The following is a 16,843-nucleotide window of genomic DNA, read 5'->3' on the forward strand; positions in this document are numbered from 1 at the left end:
CACATATGCGCATTGACATTTGCACAGACTCGGTATAATACAGGAAATGACAAAGACAACACATTTATGACAGTAAAATTAATTTCACATGGCCTGTCCAAACTACATATCTTGCTCCAGTGGTGCTCAAACTCTGGCGTTGTCCCTTGAGTTTGGCTTGGCACCACCTGGAAAAGTTTGTTCTGTAACGTGGGAAACAGTAATTATCTAATTTCAGGTCAGCAACAGCGACCGGAAAAAACACAGGTTGTGTAGCGATCACAAAGGCTCAAGGTAATTAATGTCCTCTCACGTGCAATACCACATCGTAGCCACTGGAGCCTGAGGACAAGGCTTAAAATAAAGTAAGAACTCCCCTTGATGGAAATAGCACGTTTATCTTCACCAGAACAGCGGAGATAAGAAGTAGTTGTGTTTTTCTTTTAACCTGGGAAATGTGTTATGGAATTAATGATGGGAAATCACACAAGGATCAAATGAACAATATATTTAAAAAAACAATTGAGGATGCCTCAAAGCCCTGAAGTGAAAGTGACCTATTTCATGTTTTTATCCTGAGTGAATGTGTCTAACGTGACTTTGTTTGCATAAACACTATAATCTAATTATCACACACTAATCCAATTATGAACCTCACTTTGATTCGAAGAGTAATTTGATTAAAGTGTTTACATGCATAGCAGAATAAGATTTATCTTGATGCAGCAATCTTAATGCAATCTTGCATAGCGTGTGTGTTGATTGAATTAATTGTCATGTGCCTTTTCCCCCTATAGGCAACTAGTAAAGTGCAAAACTGCCGTTGTAAAAATGCAAACGCCCGTCTCCTCGGCTGCCGCTTTCCCGACTGCTCCCATGTGACAATTGTCCAGATTCGAGGCATCAGTGCCAGCGATGAAAGAGACAGTCGCTCTAAAAATTAACGCTCTCATATACTGAGCAAGCTGTGCAGCTCGGGAGAACTCAGATGGACGGGCTTGCTCGGCATATGGTGTTTACATCTCTGACCAATCTTCCTATAACGTGAGCATTTCACAGTCCCTCACACATTTCTGCCCCACAGCAAACAACTTCTATATGACCTAAGTCGCACAAATTTGGGGATTTACTTGGTTTTAATCAAATTGCAGTGTTTCTCCTGATTCTGCACTTCTGCTTTTTGTCGTCTCCCTCCTTCACCTTCCTACACCACTCATCCCCCACTTCTTCTCTCCCGGTCTCCGCTCGTCACCCCAATTGCCCTTCCGCTCCTCTTTTTTTACCCATTTGTGTCTCGTCTCCTGTCTCCTCTGTGCCTCTCTGGTCGTCTTCTGCATGGCCTCACACCGGTTCCCTAAAACACCTTGACACTTCTCTCGCCGTCCTCTCATTTTGCCGCCCTCCTCTCATCTCCCCTCTCCATCGCTTCGGCTCCCACAAATCAGAGAGTGGGGTTCCCACAAGATCACAGTCATTTATTTCAAAGGCTATCAAAGGTGTGGGTTAATCTTGTGGTAAATTTGCTTAGACATGCCTAGACAATAGCCTTGTGGAAATAAATTATTCTGTGGGACACCAGAAATTGGATTTAAAAATTGATGTCCCCGGAGAAAGTGTGTGAAGGTCAGTGTGTAACCCATGAGCCCTAATGCTACAAATAGATCCAGGGGAAAACAGTCTACAGCATGAACTGGTTTTCCAGCTCTCTATGAAAGTCATTTGCCCTATGAATGCAGCTGGTAATGGGTTCTCCAGAGTCCTGCCCGAATCTGTGGCTACACAAGAATATGGCTCATGCTTTGTTCATGTCAGGGAAATGTACCCCTGCTATTCTACTTGAATAACTTGATTTTAAAAACTGAAAGCGATCACTGTTTGAGAAATATAACAGCAGCTAAATATTGCTACAGTAGATATTAGTTATTGGCCCATGCAGCTAAAAGTCTCGCGCTTACATTCAGTTCTTCGCACCACAAATCTGGAGAATATATTTCCTTCTTTGCTAAACATTTGAAAAGCTGTTTTTAAAATGTTTAAATCCTGCATAATTCACGAACATGTTAACTCACTTGCCGTTTCTTGATTCCTTGCACTTTTGCTGGCACATGCCTTATTTATTACCCACACCAGTGGATCGGTGGGATATGACGTGAATGTGCATTGCGTCCACCACTCGTGTCCATACATTAATGTCCTCATGCACAAACCAAATCCAGAACGACTAGCACTCCCTGGTGCTGGTGGTGGCTTTAAACTCCACAGAGTAGCTTTAAATATGCAGAGAACGGCTCTGACTACAGTCATTACTGACGATATAACCTTTATCTGAATAGCTATAGACCAAACTGGGACATAAACTTTAAGTCACAAGTGTGGAACCGCACTATTCTGCTTCCCTGCTCGTAAGTTTGTGTTTCCCTGTGTGTTTAGATGCATATTTGAAATTATCTGATATGTGTGTTTGTTTGCTGTGTATGTGTGAAAAACAGAGTGTGTGTGTGTGTGTGTGTGTGTGTGTGTGTGTGTGTGTGTGTGTGTGTGTGTGTGTGTGTGTGTGTGTGTATTCAAGGTCACTGCTCCATTTCCTATTCGGGATAGTGCTGCTATCCCAGCATCCTCTCTGCCAGCAGCATTGATTAGCACTCGGCAAGCATAACATCACGCACTCGCAGACACACAAATCCTCTCTCTCTCTCACACACACACACGTTGTCTCTTACGCACAGCTTCTTTCACATCTCGAAAACAAATGCTTTAGGTTTGAGCGGAACAAGTTCAAAAGGCTTCACACTTCCGATCGCTCATGCAAAGTCACTCACAAACATGAGACCTGCACAACATTTCTTACGGACTAGGAGCAAGACAAGAATGTTGATCGATGATGTTGGAGAAGTTTGTTCTGTATCTTCTGGTTCTAACCACGGCTCATTCTGGTAATTAGCACGGTCTCTCCAGGTCTCTGCAGGTTGGTCGTACCGATCACAATAATGCCCGTTGACCAGGGGGAGTAGGTGTTTGTGAACATTTGTGAAAACGTGTAAAGCACCTTGAACAAACTATTAGAGAATGTAAAACCAAAATGTTGATCATGTTTTGTAACGTATGAGTTCTGACTTAAATGCTTCTTTAGTACTTTTTTTAGTACTTTAGCTACTAAAGTTAATTTGACTTCAATTTTTTTGGAATGACTCATCAAATATCCTGCAGATGTGAGCTTGCTTGTAATAAATCAAAACTTTCTCTACAGAAACATTTAATAAAACATCCATCTATTTATATTTTATGTTCTGTTTTGATGTGAAAGAATGCAATGTTCACATAGCCATGGAGATTCAGCATATACAGAAAAACAATTGACCTAAATTTTAACGTATAAACAAAAACAACAATTCATAACTTTGTTTGAGAAAACCAACATGGACTTTTAACTTTTGGATTTCCCCCGTAAGCACTAGCGGGAGCCATGAATACTATAAATGTTTTGTGTGTTGCCGTACCAGATGTGATGAAGACGTGTCGGTGCTGATCACAGGCTTCACTCCAGTTGTAAAGTGGGGCGGGATGAATAAGTGAAGGATGAGATCTTGGCAAGCTGTCGCTAAAACAAATACTATTGTGAGCCCCTGACTCCCAGTATTAGCTTTATGTACTGATATGACTCTAGACAGCTGTCAGAAGTAAATACATGATACTTTGCAGTCTTTTTTAACTGTTTTTTTATGTTGACATGCTGGGTCTGAACTGGGGAATGAAGGTAAATGTATACGTGTCACACCGTGGCGTCGGCGGTGAACGAGCCATCCGCTAAATCAACTTGCCGCCAGTGACATGACTCCAGGCGCTCGGAGACTAGGCTTCAGCTCAAGCTCAAACCTGACAAAATGCATTTTCTGTTCCTCCCAAAACGAAAACCAAATCCTCGAACGGGAAGGAGATTGGTAAATGACAGACTTTAAATAGTCCAGTGCACCATTACCACGGATTTGGTGACGAGCTGTCAAGTGGGGTGCGCGTGCGGTAGGAGCGCTAAAAAGGATGCCATCTCCTGGAGTCGAGTTAAAAGAGAGACACAGACGTTTGCAGGGAGAAGTAAAGAGACAGAAAGAGAGAGAGAGAGAGAGAAGGAGGAGAGATTTTTGTAGTTAAGATGCTCTACTTGGTTTCAAGGGCAACTGATTCTGAAACTACAAAATATAAAACTTGTGTGTGTGTTTGCGTGTGCGTATATTATCATGTGTAGTTTTCGGCTAGGATTACAGGCACTTAGCCCACAGCAATATACTACTCTCATAGGCCCAAGCACACCTCGGTGCATACTGATTGGAAGATGCTGTGAGTGTGAACATGGATTGGGGCTTCATCAATGTGTGTGTGTTTTTTTTTTTAGTGGTGTGGCACTGCACGCAACAAATCCTTGCACACACTTAAATATTAGCAAATTTGCCGTTCGCTCTCACTGCTAATTACCAGTGGAAATTAGCGTTTTAGCTATTAGCTCCTTCCCAAATTGCTAATGGCAATTAGTACATTAGCACTTGGTGTTGTGAGGCAATTGCTACGGAATCAGGCAGCATGACCCAATTTTCACGAATCGAGTTCTGCACAAAAAGGGTCATCCTCCTAATGATGACCGAAATCTGTCTTTCGGTCCTTCAACTTCCTTGACAACAGCTGGTCTGAGAAACTTTTTTAAGGGGCAGGGGTGTGTCCAGGAGCTGGGTCAGGGGGGCAATGGCCCTTATAGAAATAGTGACATGTGTAAGGCTATTTTCTGTTGATTTATCAAGAAAGTGAATTGCTTTTTTTCTAAGGATAAACAGAGACCCACTATTCAGGCATTCACATAAACTACAATGCTGTTTGCAAATTATGTTCTGAGTCTTGGGACTTTTCGGGGACACTCTCATTAGCAAAGTCATCCTCCGATGCTTCCGTCAGTTTGCAGGTAATCATGTAAATATTAATCCATCTTCCACTTCTGCAATTTTGGAATTGCATTTTAGTTGCAACCTAATGTTTATATCCTGGAAAAAGCGGGTGAAGTTGAATCAATGATCAACACCAAGACCACTAATTAAGTGTGAATGTTTTAAGAAAGAATGCCGATTGCTCATCAACTTATGAACCCTAGAAATGTTTGTCACTCTTTAATCTTTACTGAACAAGTTTGACAGAGAGCAACAGTAAAAAAAAATGTTTTTATTGTCCCTTGTTTTGTATACAGCCCCTTGCCAGGATTTAAAAAATATGCACATTAACTGAAATATGCCTTGGGAAAACACAGTTTACAAAGGAAGCCATGCAGCTCAAACAGAAACAGCTGGGCCTGGTTGTTCTGTCTGTGGAGCGCTAACAGTGCTAATGGGATTCATATTGGTCTCAGTCTGTCATCGAGATGAAAAGAATGTCACATTGACCCCTACCTCTCAATAAAGACCAAAATGTGCTTCACTTTCGTCTTGGGTCGTAATAAATTCTCTTTATAAAGGATGACAGAAACTCCAATTACAGTTACACAGAGAGCTCCGGTTGCTGACCTTGCAGGTATGTTCGGTAAAAGTTGGGACTTAAAGTAGTTAGTATGCTGGATGCTCAGCTGCTTTAATGTCATTTCAATGTGTCTCCGCTCCATAATGATCATCCGATGAGACAGATAACCACAGGGTGTTTACAGAGGAGGGGGGGTGGAAACGCTGTTGTTTACAGAGGGACTTTTTGTCAATATCAACCTTTGCATTATGAAATTAAGTTGGAACAAAGGGGACAAGTGACGCCACAGCACATGCACAGAAAACACCCACACACGAGACTGGGCACCCATGTTAAACACATGCACTATTGATTATGGATGCATTCACCGACATGCAAACGAACGCAGATACAAACAAAGACACATGTGAGTCAGAGGTTGGTCTCTATTCTTTGCGGTGAGCCTAACTAGAAAATCAATGCCAATGTCAGTTCCTTTCCACAGTTGTTAAAAAAGGCGGTGAAGTCAGTCCCTCGAACGGGAGAAAGGGCTTGAAGGATTACGATTTACTGACTGGTCTGGTAAATGGGAGCAGGATTAACTTCCCTTCATCTAATAGTTTTGTGACAAGTTACTGAGTTTAAAGTGATGGTGTGAAACGATTTGTTTGACCACCAGAAAAAAAAGGTCCAAAGCAGAATACTGCATTTGAAAGATTTGCACATATTTGGCATTTCTACAAGATGAAATGTAAAAAATGATATAAATTACCTCAGATCTCAATCCCTCTGTAATACATATATAATCCATTGTGTGTGACTGTATAAATACTGAAGCCAAACACTGATTATTTCATCACTATCCACTCCTATCAAATCAGAAGTAACTAATGTCATTTTGACCCGAGAACACACTGAATTATTTAAGTCATGGAATTACTTTGCTTCCCCCGAGACCCCGGTGCATGTTATGTCCGTTGCGATTTCCAGCACACATTCACTTGTACAGCATCGCCTCACTCTGCACTATATTTATTATGCAAATTCACCATTTAATCTATTCCCCAAATGGCTCTATAGGGTTGGAGCTATGAGGGACGACGTAGGTCACTGGAGTAAAAGGGAAAATCACCGTCGTTTGACTGGAGCCATCTGGAGATCATGAGTTCTTTCAAATGCAGAACGCAACTCTGCTCAAAGTAAAGCAGCTGAAAACAACAGTGGTATTGCAGTCAGGAGAGGATGCACCTGGATGGCAACTTTGCTTCGGTGCACTCCTAAATGCCAAATCGGTACTGACGGGTCCGGGGCCGCCAGGTTCGAGTCAGGAAAACATTCTCCTGGCAAATTACAACACCCACAGCCACCTGTACCATTTAGGAAAGAGTCAGTGGGAGCAGGCTGCTTCTGCCACGTCCTGACCCTGTCATCGGGATGCGTCAAGAGAAAGAGATTTTAGATGAGGTGGAAATCTGTTGACTCAAATTTGTCGATTCTATTATACTGTGACTTTTTCTGACTTGATGAAGATGACACTCTTATCCACAGAAAACTTGTTTTCTTCCCAGGTGTTAAGCCACTTATTTAAATAAGGTGTCAAGTGGATTCTTAAGGGTTAGGGTTATAAGTGTGTGTTGCAGTGAAGGGGACAAACTTGACAAATTTGAAGTGCTCGCTCATACAGATAATGAAATGGACACAAAACATTTATGCAAATGTTAATTTCAATGCGGCTTTTTTCCTCTGTATTTGCTATTTAAATGCTAAAATGCCTATAATTTATTGACTTATTCATTAATACTGCATTGCCATTCCACTCCTGAATTTTAAATGTTTTTCTAATTGGACAATCATCTCAAACAGACTTTAAATTGAGCCAGTGCGCCATCTTCATTTATTGACAACATGATGCCTTTTTTATTTCTCCCCCTGAATGTCCCTGCTCACCTCTCAGTACTTTACACGAGCCAAGACTCCAGTCAGACCAAATCACACGCTACCAATTACCATCACATTGTCCCCCACAGGCCACAATCTGAGCCATATATACTGGTCATAATTACTCCTGAGGAGGCGATTCTTCACACCAATAACGTATTTTATGAGCCCCCGGTTCGACGGGAAAGGCCTGACACAATTTATCTGAATGGCTTCTGGTTTGCTACAAATGGAAAAAGTGTATTGGAAAAGCATAAAATTATTGTGGCTTTGTTATTGTGAATTTGTGTCCAACCCTGATTATGTATGGACTAACTGAGTGTATAATGCATAATATATGATACAGACAAATAAAGGTGAATAAACCATTGGAGAAAATATATTGCTGATTATCAATCATCGATTAACTATAACGGATCAATATATATATATATATATATAATAGGTTGTGTTACTACTATACTCATAAATGTACTGATATTTTCCAGGAGCATCAAAAAAAGACAGTGTTAAACATTAAATAAAAACAAAAAAAAATTAATCGAAAGTTTTCTCATGACTTTTTTCATCCTTCTCATAAACCTATCTTTGATGATACATATTGTTTGCCCTGTATAAGAGGTCTTAAGTGCAAACTTTCTCTCAAATAACAATTAAATTAGAAAATGGAACTTTTCTAAATTAGAATTACAACTCGGTTTACTGTGTTACAGATTTGTTGTTAAGTTGATGAGGAGCATTTTTCTACTTCTCATCATATGCTTCTTAAAACGTGATTGCAAAGATGCACATTCACAGACCTGAGTTCAGCTGAGTGGGCAGGATGCGCAGCTATAGAAACACTAACACTTTCCATTACTCCCTCCAAATTAATTACACAAGCACACACACACACTAATATCTCCCGACCGTGATTAGATTCAAATGGGTTACAGCCACAACAAATGATGATCAATACCCTAATTTACTGACAATCAATAAACGGCCAGAGCAAAATATGAAATATTATTATGAGTGAACCATCTGAAACACATGAGGAAACATCAGAACATTCACACACACACACACACCTACGCACGCACACACGCACGCACGCACGCACGCACGCACACACACACACACACACACACACACACAAACACACACACACACACACACACACACACACACACACACACACACACACACACACACACACACTAGTGTCCTAATGGCCTTTCCTCTACCATAACCTTGACACATGTCTTCACTTTAAATCTATTGATTTGTGTAATGAGAACTCATATTTAGTCCCCATAAGGTCCCTAGAGTGTGACTGGGTAAACACACTTAGGTCCCCACAATTTGAGTTGTACCTTACCTTGAACCCATACGCGCTCATAGCACGCACATGCACACACCTACACTACTTCAAGATTGTATTTATTTTTCTCTATGAAAAAAAGAGATGCTATATTTCAAAAAGCTAAATAAAAACCCTATTTTATATCTGTAGCAATGTTTTCTTTTTATTACCTGTCCTTACTTGAGTTCCACCATATTTTTACGACCCGTTTTAACTTTTTATTACTGTACTCCTAGTGTGGTTAAATTCTACCATAAATCCAGCTGCTACGTGACTGCATTATCTCAGGAATGTGAACGCGATCCTTGGTGGGGTTATTTTAAAAGTATCGATCAGGACCACCTTCCCTTGGGCCACAGAAAGTACAGGGGGACTCTGCTGTACCTTTGTAATACTGCTCACAAATTACTTTTCTGTCACAACCACAGAACAATATTTGTTTAAAATGTCAACGTTAACTTGAATTTGTGTCGTGAAAAAACTCACATTACCACCTGGTATCTTGCTGTATTATCTTCATATTTTCCATTTTCACCATTCAGCTAATTGCCTTTTACAGGTGAGTATATATCTAAAGCTGAGCTGTGACTCATGCCTCCAGTGAAAAAAAACAAAAATACTGAACCAGACAGATAAATAGATCCGTCTGGCGGCACCATATTTCTCGCCAACGTAATGGAACCTGGACATACACACTTATGAATGAAGAAGAAGAGCAGGAAATACAATGACTCACCAAATGGTTGGTGGTTCGGATCCCTCCACTTCCAGGTAGTCGTACTTCTCCTCTGTCTGGAAGTCTGTAAAGATGACAGAGATGGTGTCTCCAGGTTCGGCCAATAGGATCCAAGTACAGTCGGCCTGGTTACCATAGTTGCCGGGGTAACCGGGACTGGTCACCACCCCACTGCCGCCCCTCACAGTGCCCCCACATGTGTCCTCAGCTGTCAATCAAATCAGAGTGACAAATAGAAAACCTGGGTTAGGGAGAGGAGGAGGGACCGAGGGGCGGACTTTTTTTTGTTTTGTTCTCGGTTTTTTAAATTCAATTTCTTGCTTTTGGATAAATTTCACAGCTACGTAAGAAGGGGGCGGGTCAGATTTATAAACGTCTCAAATCTACTGATTAACCAGATTAGCATTTAACACCTAATTCTCGAATTGATCTAACATGTCTCAACCGGTCCAGTTGATCACAGGTCAGCCAGCCCAACTCCTCCCCTCTCTCCCTCTATGAGGCGACTGCTCCTTGGTAACAGAGTTTTAGTATATTACTGAAACACTCTGTGCTCTCAACCCTCAATGTTATTTGGTGGCTGGGATGTTAGAAATGGATGGTTTTCATATTGTGGAAACATGGAGCTCTTACATCACACTCCAGTTATGAAGTAGATATATGAAGAATATACATGGTATTGTATAGACAATTGTTTTACTAGTATCTTATGAAATTGACTAAACTTGTAGCTTTGGGGTTAAGCCAGTAGATTTTGGAGAATGTTCTCTTTTAGCCAGTTAGAATCAGGGGGTGGGGTTTAGGGGTTAGGCTGCAGTTCCTGTCACACTCAGAGCTGCTGTCCTCTCCTCCAATAACAAGGCACGTTTCCCTCTCCTCCAATCACAGGGCCCCGCTCTCGACCCCTCCAATCGCCACCGAGAGACTTTGGATTCGGCTCTGTCCCAATTGGCTGGTTTAGTGGCAGCCTATCGTTTAATCCTCGGTTAGTTCCAAAACATGTGGACCAGATGTGACGGTGGATTTGCCTAATTTTCCTCTAATTGCTGATCACATCTGATTGATAGTCTCATTCCTAATTGGTGGTTGTGCTGATTATTGTATAACAGATAAAGACACATGGATTGCGCTGTGCACACGGCATAAATTATACACATATAATTTATACGGTTACACTCACAGAGAAAGAAACATACAACATTGGACCTTGTCACCGGGACATTGGTTGTATGGCAAGTTGTTGGAGATGAACGGGCTCAGTTTGCTCTTTCAAAATGCAGTTTTTTAAAGAGTATTCAGATGAATGACAAAAATAAGTGATCTGATTCAAAATTTGGTGATTTGCATTTATTAAAAGCAAGTCGAGCCCAGTCAAGAATCCAATGCCCCAGCGATAAAAGACACAATGATGAACCTTTTTTTCTGAGAGCGTACAAGTCCAACTGTAAACAAGGTATAAATTATACCCGTATAATTTATAGTTATACATAAAAGAGGCAATACTGTATGCAACACACTGTTACAGCAGACATGCATTTTTTCCTACACACCAGTGAGTGCAATTTGGGACGGCACGTGATTTATACGACTCTGCGGCACATCACGATGATATCATCGGTATTTAGAGGAAGACAGAGGAACACGAGATGCGCGCTTTCCTAAACTGCACTCACTGATAAGCTGAAAAAGACACATCCTTTATAGGAGTTGAGACAGGGGGCTGTCAGGTGCACATGCACGTCCCCCCGGATCACCCACCAAGGGGTGGGATGCTAAGGGGGGGTGGATGCATGTACAGATGACAGAGATTAGGTTGGGACCAAGCCAGACTCCACCCACAGGAGGGGCATGGAGAATAACTGTGGCCCAAGACTCACATGGAGCAACAGACGATTAACCAATAGAAATAAATAGACACATCAGCAACATATATTAAGAATTGGACGTAACAGGTTGCACTGAGTAGAGACAGGAAATACATAGAGGCTTCTCAGGGCAACACAAATAGAAAACAGAGATAAACGGAAGTAGACTGAAACAAAAAGAGGTAGAGACTCAGACAGAAACAGAAAAAGAGGTAAGAAGAGAAAAGTATGATAAGGTAAAGTGAATGAATTCGTAGAAAGACCGAAGTGTTTTTAAATAAATCAGAGTGAGAAGTGAGGAACAGAACAGTGTTTCACCTGTCTGATTAAAACAGCAGCTTGTGTCACAATAGGTTGACACAAGCTGCTGCTCAAAACATGTGGAAAGGTGAAGAAGAATCATGTGAATCAAACTGCAGGGGCTGATGTATTGGAAATGAAGGAGATTCACAATTTGCAGTTTATTTATTCAGACAGACAGACAGACAGACAGACAGACAGACAGACAGACAGACAGACAGACAGACAGACAGACAGACAGACAGACAGACAGACAGACAGACAGACAGACAGACAGACAGACAGACAGACAGACAGACAGACAGACAGACAGACAGACAGACAGACAGACAGACAGACAGACAGACAGACAGACAGACAGACAGACAGACAGACAGACAGACAGACAGACAGACAGACAGACAGACAGACAGACAGACAGACAGACAGACAGACAGACAGACAGACAGACAGACAGACAGACAGACAGACAGACAGACAGACAGACAGACAGACAGACAGACAGACAGGCAGGCAGGCAGGCAGGCAGGCAGGCAGGGAAGGCAGAGACAGACGGACCAGTTCTTTATCCAGACAGACATCCATTCCATGGCTAGACGGTTAAGAAGATTCGAGTAAATGACCCAAAACCCAGAAACAATGATGCAGTGGCTTGTGTGTGCATGTGTGTGTGTGCTTGTGTGTGCGTTTGCGTGTCAGTGTGTGAGTGTGTCTGCACTGTGGGAGACGGTGCTCCTCACAGGATGACAGCTGTCACCTCATGACAACAGGACATCCGCAAGCACTGGTGGACATGCACCTGCATGCACACACACTCACACATATACACCAATACTGGCCCTCACACACACACACACACACACACACACACACACACACACACACACACACACACACACACACACACACACACACACACACACACACACACACACACACACACACAAACACACACACACACACACACACACACACACACACACACACACACACGCTCTCCAGCTTATTGATGTGCCCCTGACAGATGACAGACATGTGGAAAGGCCTCGAGGTGCCCCGGTGTATTGCTCTTATTAAAGAAGGGATAAGGAACTTCTAAAATATAGTAAAAACAAAGGTGTATCACAAATGTCAGCGATTCTCTCAAACACAGCAGACCTTTGGTTAATGTGGCATAATGATCTGGTAGGATTATGCTAATTCAATCATTACAAGCTCTGTCTCTTAAATGCTTTGACATAAACAAAAAAAAGGCATCATGACCTTTAGAACAAGCAGATTTGAACACTACTGTAGATCTGGCAGAGACCTGACAGTCACGTACGGACGATGATACGAACATGATCATTTCAGCCGACACGTGATGCAATTAGGATCCTCACAAATTCGTCTGTGTGTCACCCAGACACACGGAGCTGTGCAGAGAGCGCTTCAGGAGCAGCTGCTCTAATAAAAAGGGACATTTGTCACATGCACGCCAGGGGTTGAGGGGGGGGGGGGGGGGGGATCTGGATACCTATAGCCAGCGCTGATTATCTTCTGTTAAATCTGCGTGCACCAGAAATGACACGGCACTCGTCAGCTCTCCATGTTGCACGCGCTAATTCTGGCCACGGTTCACTCCAGCTCCATTAATCATGAGAGGACATCTGTGTGACAGCGTTAAATATTAGTGTCTCCCTCACTTCCCTGCCTCGGCCCGTCACTTCCCTCTCCAGCCCGTTTGCAGGATAAAAATGAATATGTCACAATAAAAACAATAATGGACCATGTCGCCATTAGGAGCAGGTCGCAGATTACAGCCTATTAATTAGATGATCCTCTCGTTTTGGAATCCTACGCCGTCTGGAGCGAGTGGAAGAAGGACATTTCATTACATACAGTATGAGTCTGATCAGGTTAAAGCAGTGAGTTAAATCCAATAAGCACTTAATTTAATCTGTGCCTTACAGCTGAGGAGCACTGAGGTCACGGCGGCGACTTTCGGTGCTCGAACTGAGCTTTGTTTGAAAGATGAGGAACAAAATTGATATAAGTGATTATTGAATGGTTAGAAAATGACTGATGGTGAAATCCTTGGTATCTGGTTATTAAAAGTAAGTTCAGTTAAGGTCCAACCTGAATCTGCATGCACTGGTTTTCTAAAATAATAAATGGATTATTATCCCAGTTAGAGCTTAACCTCGGTGTTAAAGGCTACACAGTTAGAGAGTATGTTTGTTTTATTGTGAACCTTGGTTGTAAAGTGTAGTGTTCATCCATCTATGCACTTCTCCCATTGACCGAATACAAAGATGGATGACACGTCTCCGCTTCCTTCCACGTTACAGAAAATGAAGCCAAATATACCAGATAGAAAAGCCGACATCTTGTGCTAATCACATGATTTCAAACCACATTGTGCTCAGCAGGTATCTGGGGTTGGAGGCGTAGGACCTAGATCTCACAATCCATGCGCTCGACCAATCACTAGTCAGTCTTAGCTGTCAATCATAAAACAACTAATTCAAACCAATAATTAGAAAAAAAGTACATTATTTGATAAAAACTACCTTAATTAACAGAAAGCTACCTTGAAAAACTCCAAAAACTTTGACTCTTTACTTTGGTCCCATGTGCTGTTCTCTAGGATAGTAGAGGAATGGTTTTGACCTACACTGCAATCGACCACCAGGCGGCACCTGAGACCCTTTGACTTCCCTTTTGGGTAACCAACATGGCGTCCATTTTCACACACAGTCTGAATGTGACCTCAAAGTTACAAATCTATACAAACACTTACAAGCAAATCTCTAAAATGTGAGAAAATACAGAGACACCAAAACGTTGCTTTGTTTGACCTCTTTGAGATTTTCTGTAGATTGTGATCTCGGGTACTTTCCGAGTTATTGCACACGGACGAGAAGATGGATGAGCACCCAAGGTATTTTATTGTCTCAGATCGGTGTTTCTAATCCGATTCCATCACGGGGGCCAACCTGAGTAAATCTAAAGGTGAGTGAGGGCTTTGCAATCAGGGCTGCACTGTTCTGCTCTGTGCTCGGCTTTTATTTCGTGGACCTGGACTTGTGCTTGTGACCCAACGCACTGACCCATGAGCTGTGTGATGGAGGGTGAGTATGACTGTGTGTGTGTGTGTGTGTGTGTGTGTGTGTGTGTGTGTGTGTGTGTGTGGGAAGGGGGGAGATGAAGAGGGGTGGTTAGAGAAAGGTAGTGTTGACCAGTGTTGCCTTCATTTCTTATCACATCACTGAGCGAGCGATGCCCTTTTCTTCGTCCCTCTCTCTCTCTCTCTCTCTCTCTCTCTCTCTCTCTCTCTCTCTCTCTCTCTCTCTCTCTCTCTCTCTCTCTCTCTCTCGTCATGCGCCCCCTCTCTTTTTCCTCCCCGCTGATTCACTGCTCTCTAGACCTCCTCCATTTTTCTGCATTCAGATTATTTCTTGGCGTAAAACCATCACATCTCCTCTTCTTACCCTCTTCCCCAATTCATCCTCCCCTTCTAAGGCTACCCCCGTCCCCCCTCCCTCTACTTCCTCATCCTTCCTCCGCCTCTAACTCCCCCCCGCCCCCCGCTCCCTCGTTCCGTCTCTCTCTCATGGCCTGGGGCGCTTTGATCGCGCGTTCTTAGCCTCCTTATCCCGCCTCTCTCTCTCCCTCCCATCCATTCATCCCTTCTTCCCCACTGTGCTGTCATCAATATCGCAGCCATCTGAGAATTCCTTCTTTATCCCGTTTCGCTGTGTCTCCCTTTAAGATCTTACTTACTCTCTCTGCACTTCACTCTCCCTCCCTCTCTCTCTCTCTCTCTCTCTCTCGGCTGATTGATTTTATGTTTAATAGCTTTTCTGGCCTCATCTCCTTTTTTCCCCCCACTTGCTGTATCTTCCTCCTCTTCCTTTCCTTCTGTCCCATAACTCCATCCCTTTCCTGTGTCACTTTGATAGTCAGATCACTATCACCATCAGATTCATACAAACACACACCCACACACACAGACACACAAACTCACACACACACACACACACTTCAATCACCAAAGACCCAGTGTGCTGTCAGCCTCTAAGGATTATGGGCCATCTACATCATCCTCTCCTCTCCTCTGTCTTCAGGCTGTATCCATCCATCCCTTCTACTCTCTTATCTACATCCACCCACCCATCCATCAACCTCTTGCCCCCTATATGTTGTAAAGCTGAATACATACAGCCACCTCTCTTTGTCCCTCATCACTCCATCTGTACCGTTCATACCGTTTACCTGCTGTGTGAATGGCAGAACAGAACGGACGGACACTGCCCGTAAATGATTAACCTTTAATTCAATTTCCTCCCGGTTCTAAGTTGCCGGACATTCATCAAGTGTCTTTAGCAGCTGCTCTGCGTGCCACGTCGCCTCAATGCAGAGAAAAACGCAATATCACTTGTGGTCTCAATGTCACTGTCCCAACGCAGCCGTGCCAGGATGCATTAAGCCACAGTTCTAGCTGCATAAGAATCAGATCCTACAGACGGTGCCAGCACATCTGCAAAAGCCCAGTAATGGAATTGGTGGCATTGTGAACTGAATCCAACTTAGCTCCTGGATGCAGTCCAGCAGCGATGGGCTGACAAGCAATGCAAAGAAAAAAAAGAGTCGTCAAAATCACTATTTATCACTTTCCCCTTCAGACCAGCACAGAAAAGTTTTTGTGTGAACTGATCTGACACTGTTTAGGACAAAGTTTGGTTATGTTGATGGACAAAAAGGATTTAGCTCGGGTTAGAATCCTTGATTAAGGTTATAGATAATCATTATAATCATTATTAAACATCAACCATCTTTAAGAAACAGGAAGTCAACAGCAGTCTCCTGTGTGAGTGTCCAAGGTTGTTGTGGACATCTCAACCTCCTCCTGGTCTTACTGACTCTAGTGTGTAGTCTTTCGGCCATTTGCTGATTCTGTAGTGTTTCTTCTACTCTACAACTGGTTCGTCTCAGTACGTATAAGTTTACAAGAATTTGACAGATTCATGCCGAGATTAAGATAATCTACGTAATCGGATCAGTGCAAAACGAGGCTTCGTAATAAAACATGATCAATTAGATTTAACAAACTGAGGGAATTAGAAATAAACTAATTTCTCGTACTCAAGCCTGCCTCAAGTAACCTCCTGCAGTTGAGTTAAACAAAAAAAAGCCTGAGTCACTATTTGAGGTAATAAGGTCATAAAG

General features: G+C 42.6%; 1 protein-coding gene across 1 annotated transcript in view; it reads right to left on the reverse strand.

Moving 5' to 3' along the window:
- LOC133026467 (CUB and sushi domain-containing protein 3-like) overlaps window positions 1-16,843 on the reverse strand; it is a 313,843-nt gene that overhangs the window by 139,726 nt on the left and 157,274 nt on the right. The window contains exon 5 of the mRNA XM_061093362.1: window positions 9,468-9,675. Within this exon, the coding sequence (XP_060949345.1) occupies window positions 9,468-9,675 (208 nt within the window). The remainder of the gene's footprint in view (window positions 1-9,467; window positions 9,676-16,843) is intronic.

This window comes from Limanda limanda, chromosome 19, assembly GCF_963576545.1.
Source record: "Limanda limanda chromosome 19, fLimLim1.1, whole genome shotgun sequence".
NCBI classification, from domain to species: domain Eukaryota; kingdom Metazoa; phylum Chordata; class Actinopteri; order Pleuronectiformes; family Pleuronectidae; genus Limanda; species Limanda limanda.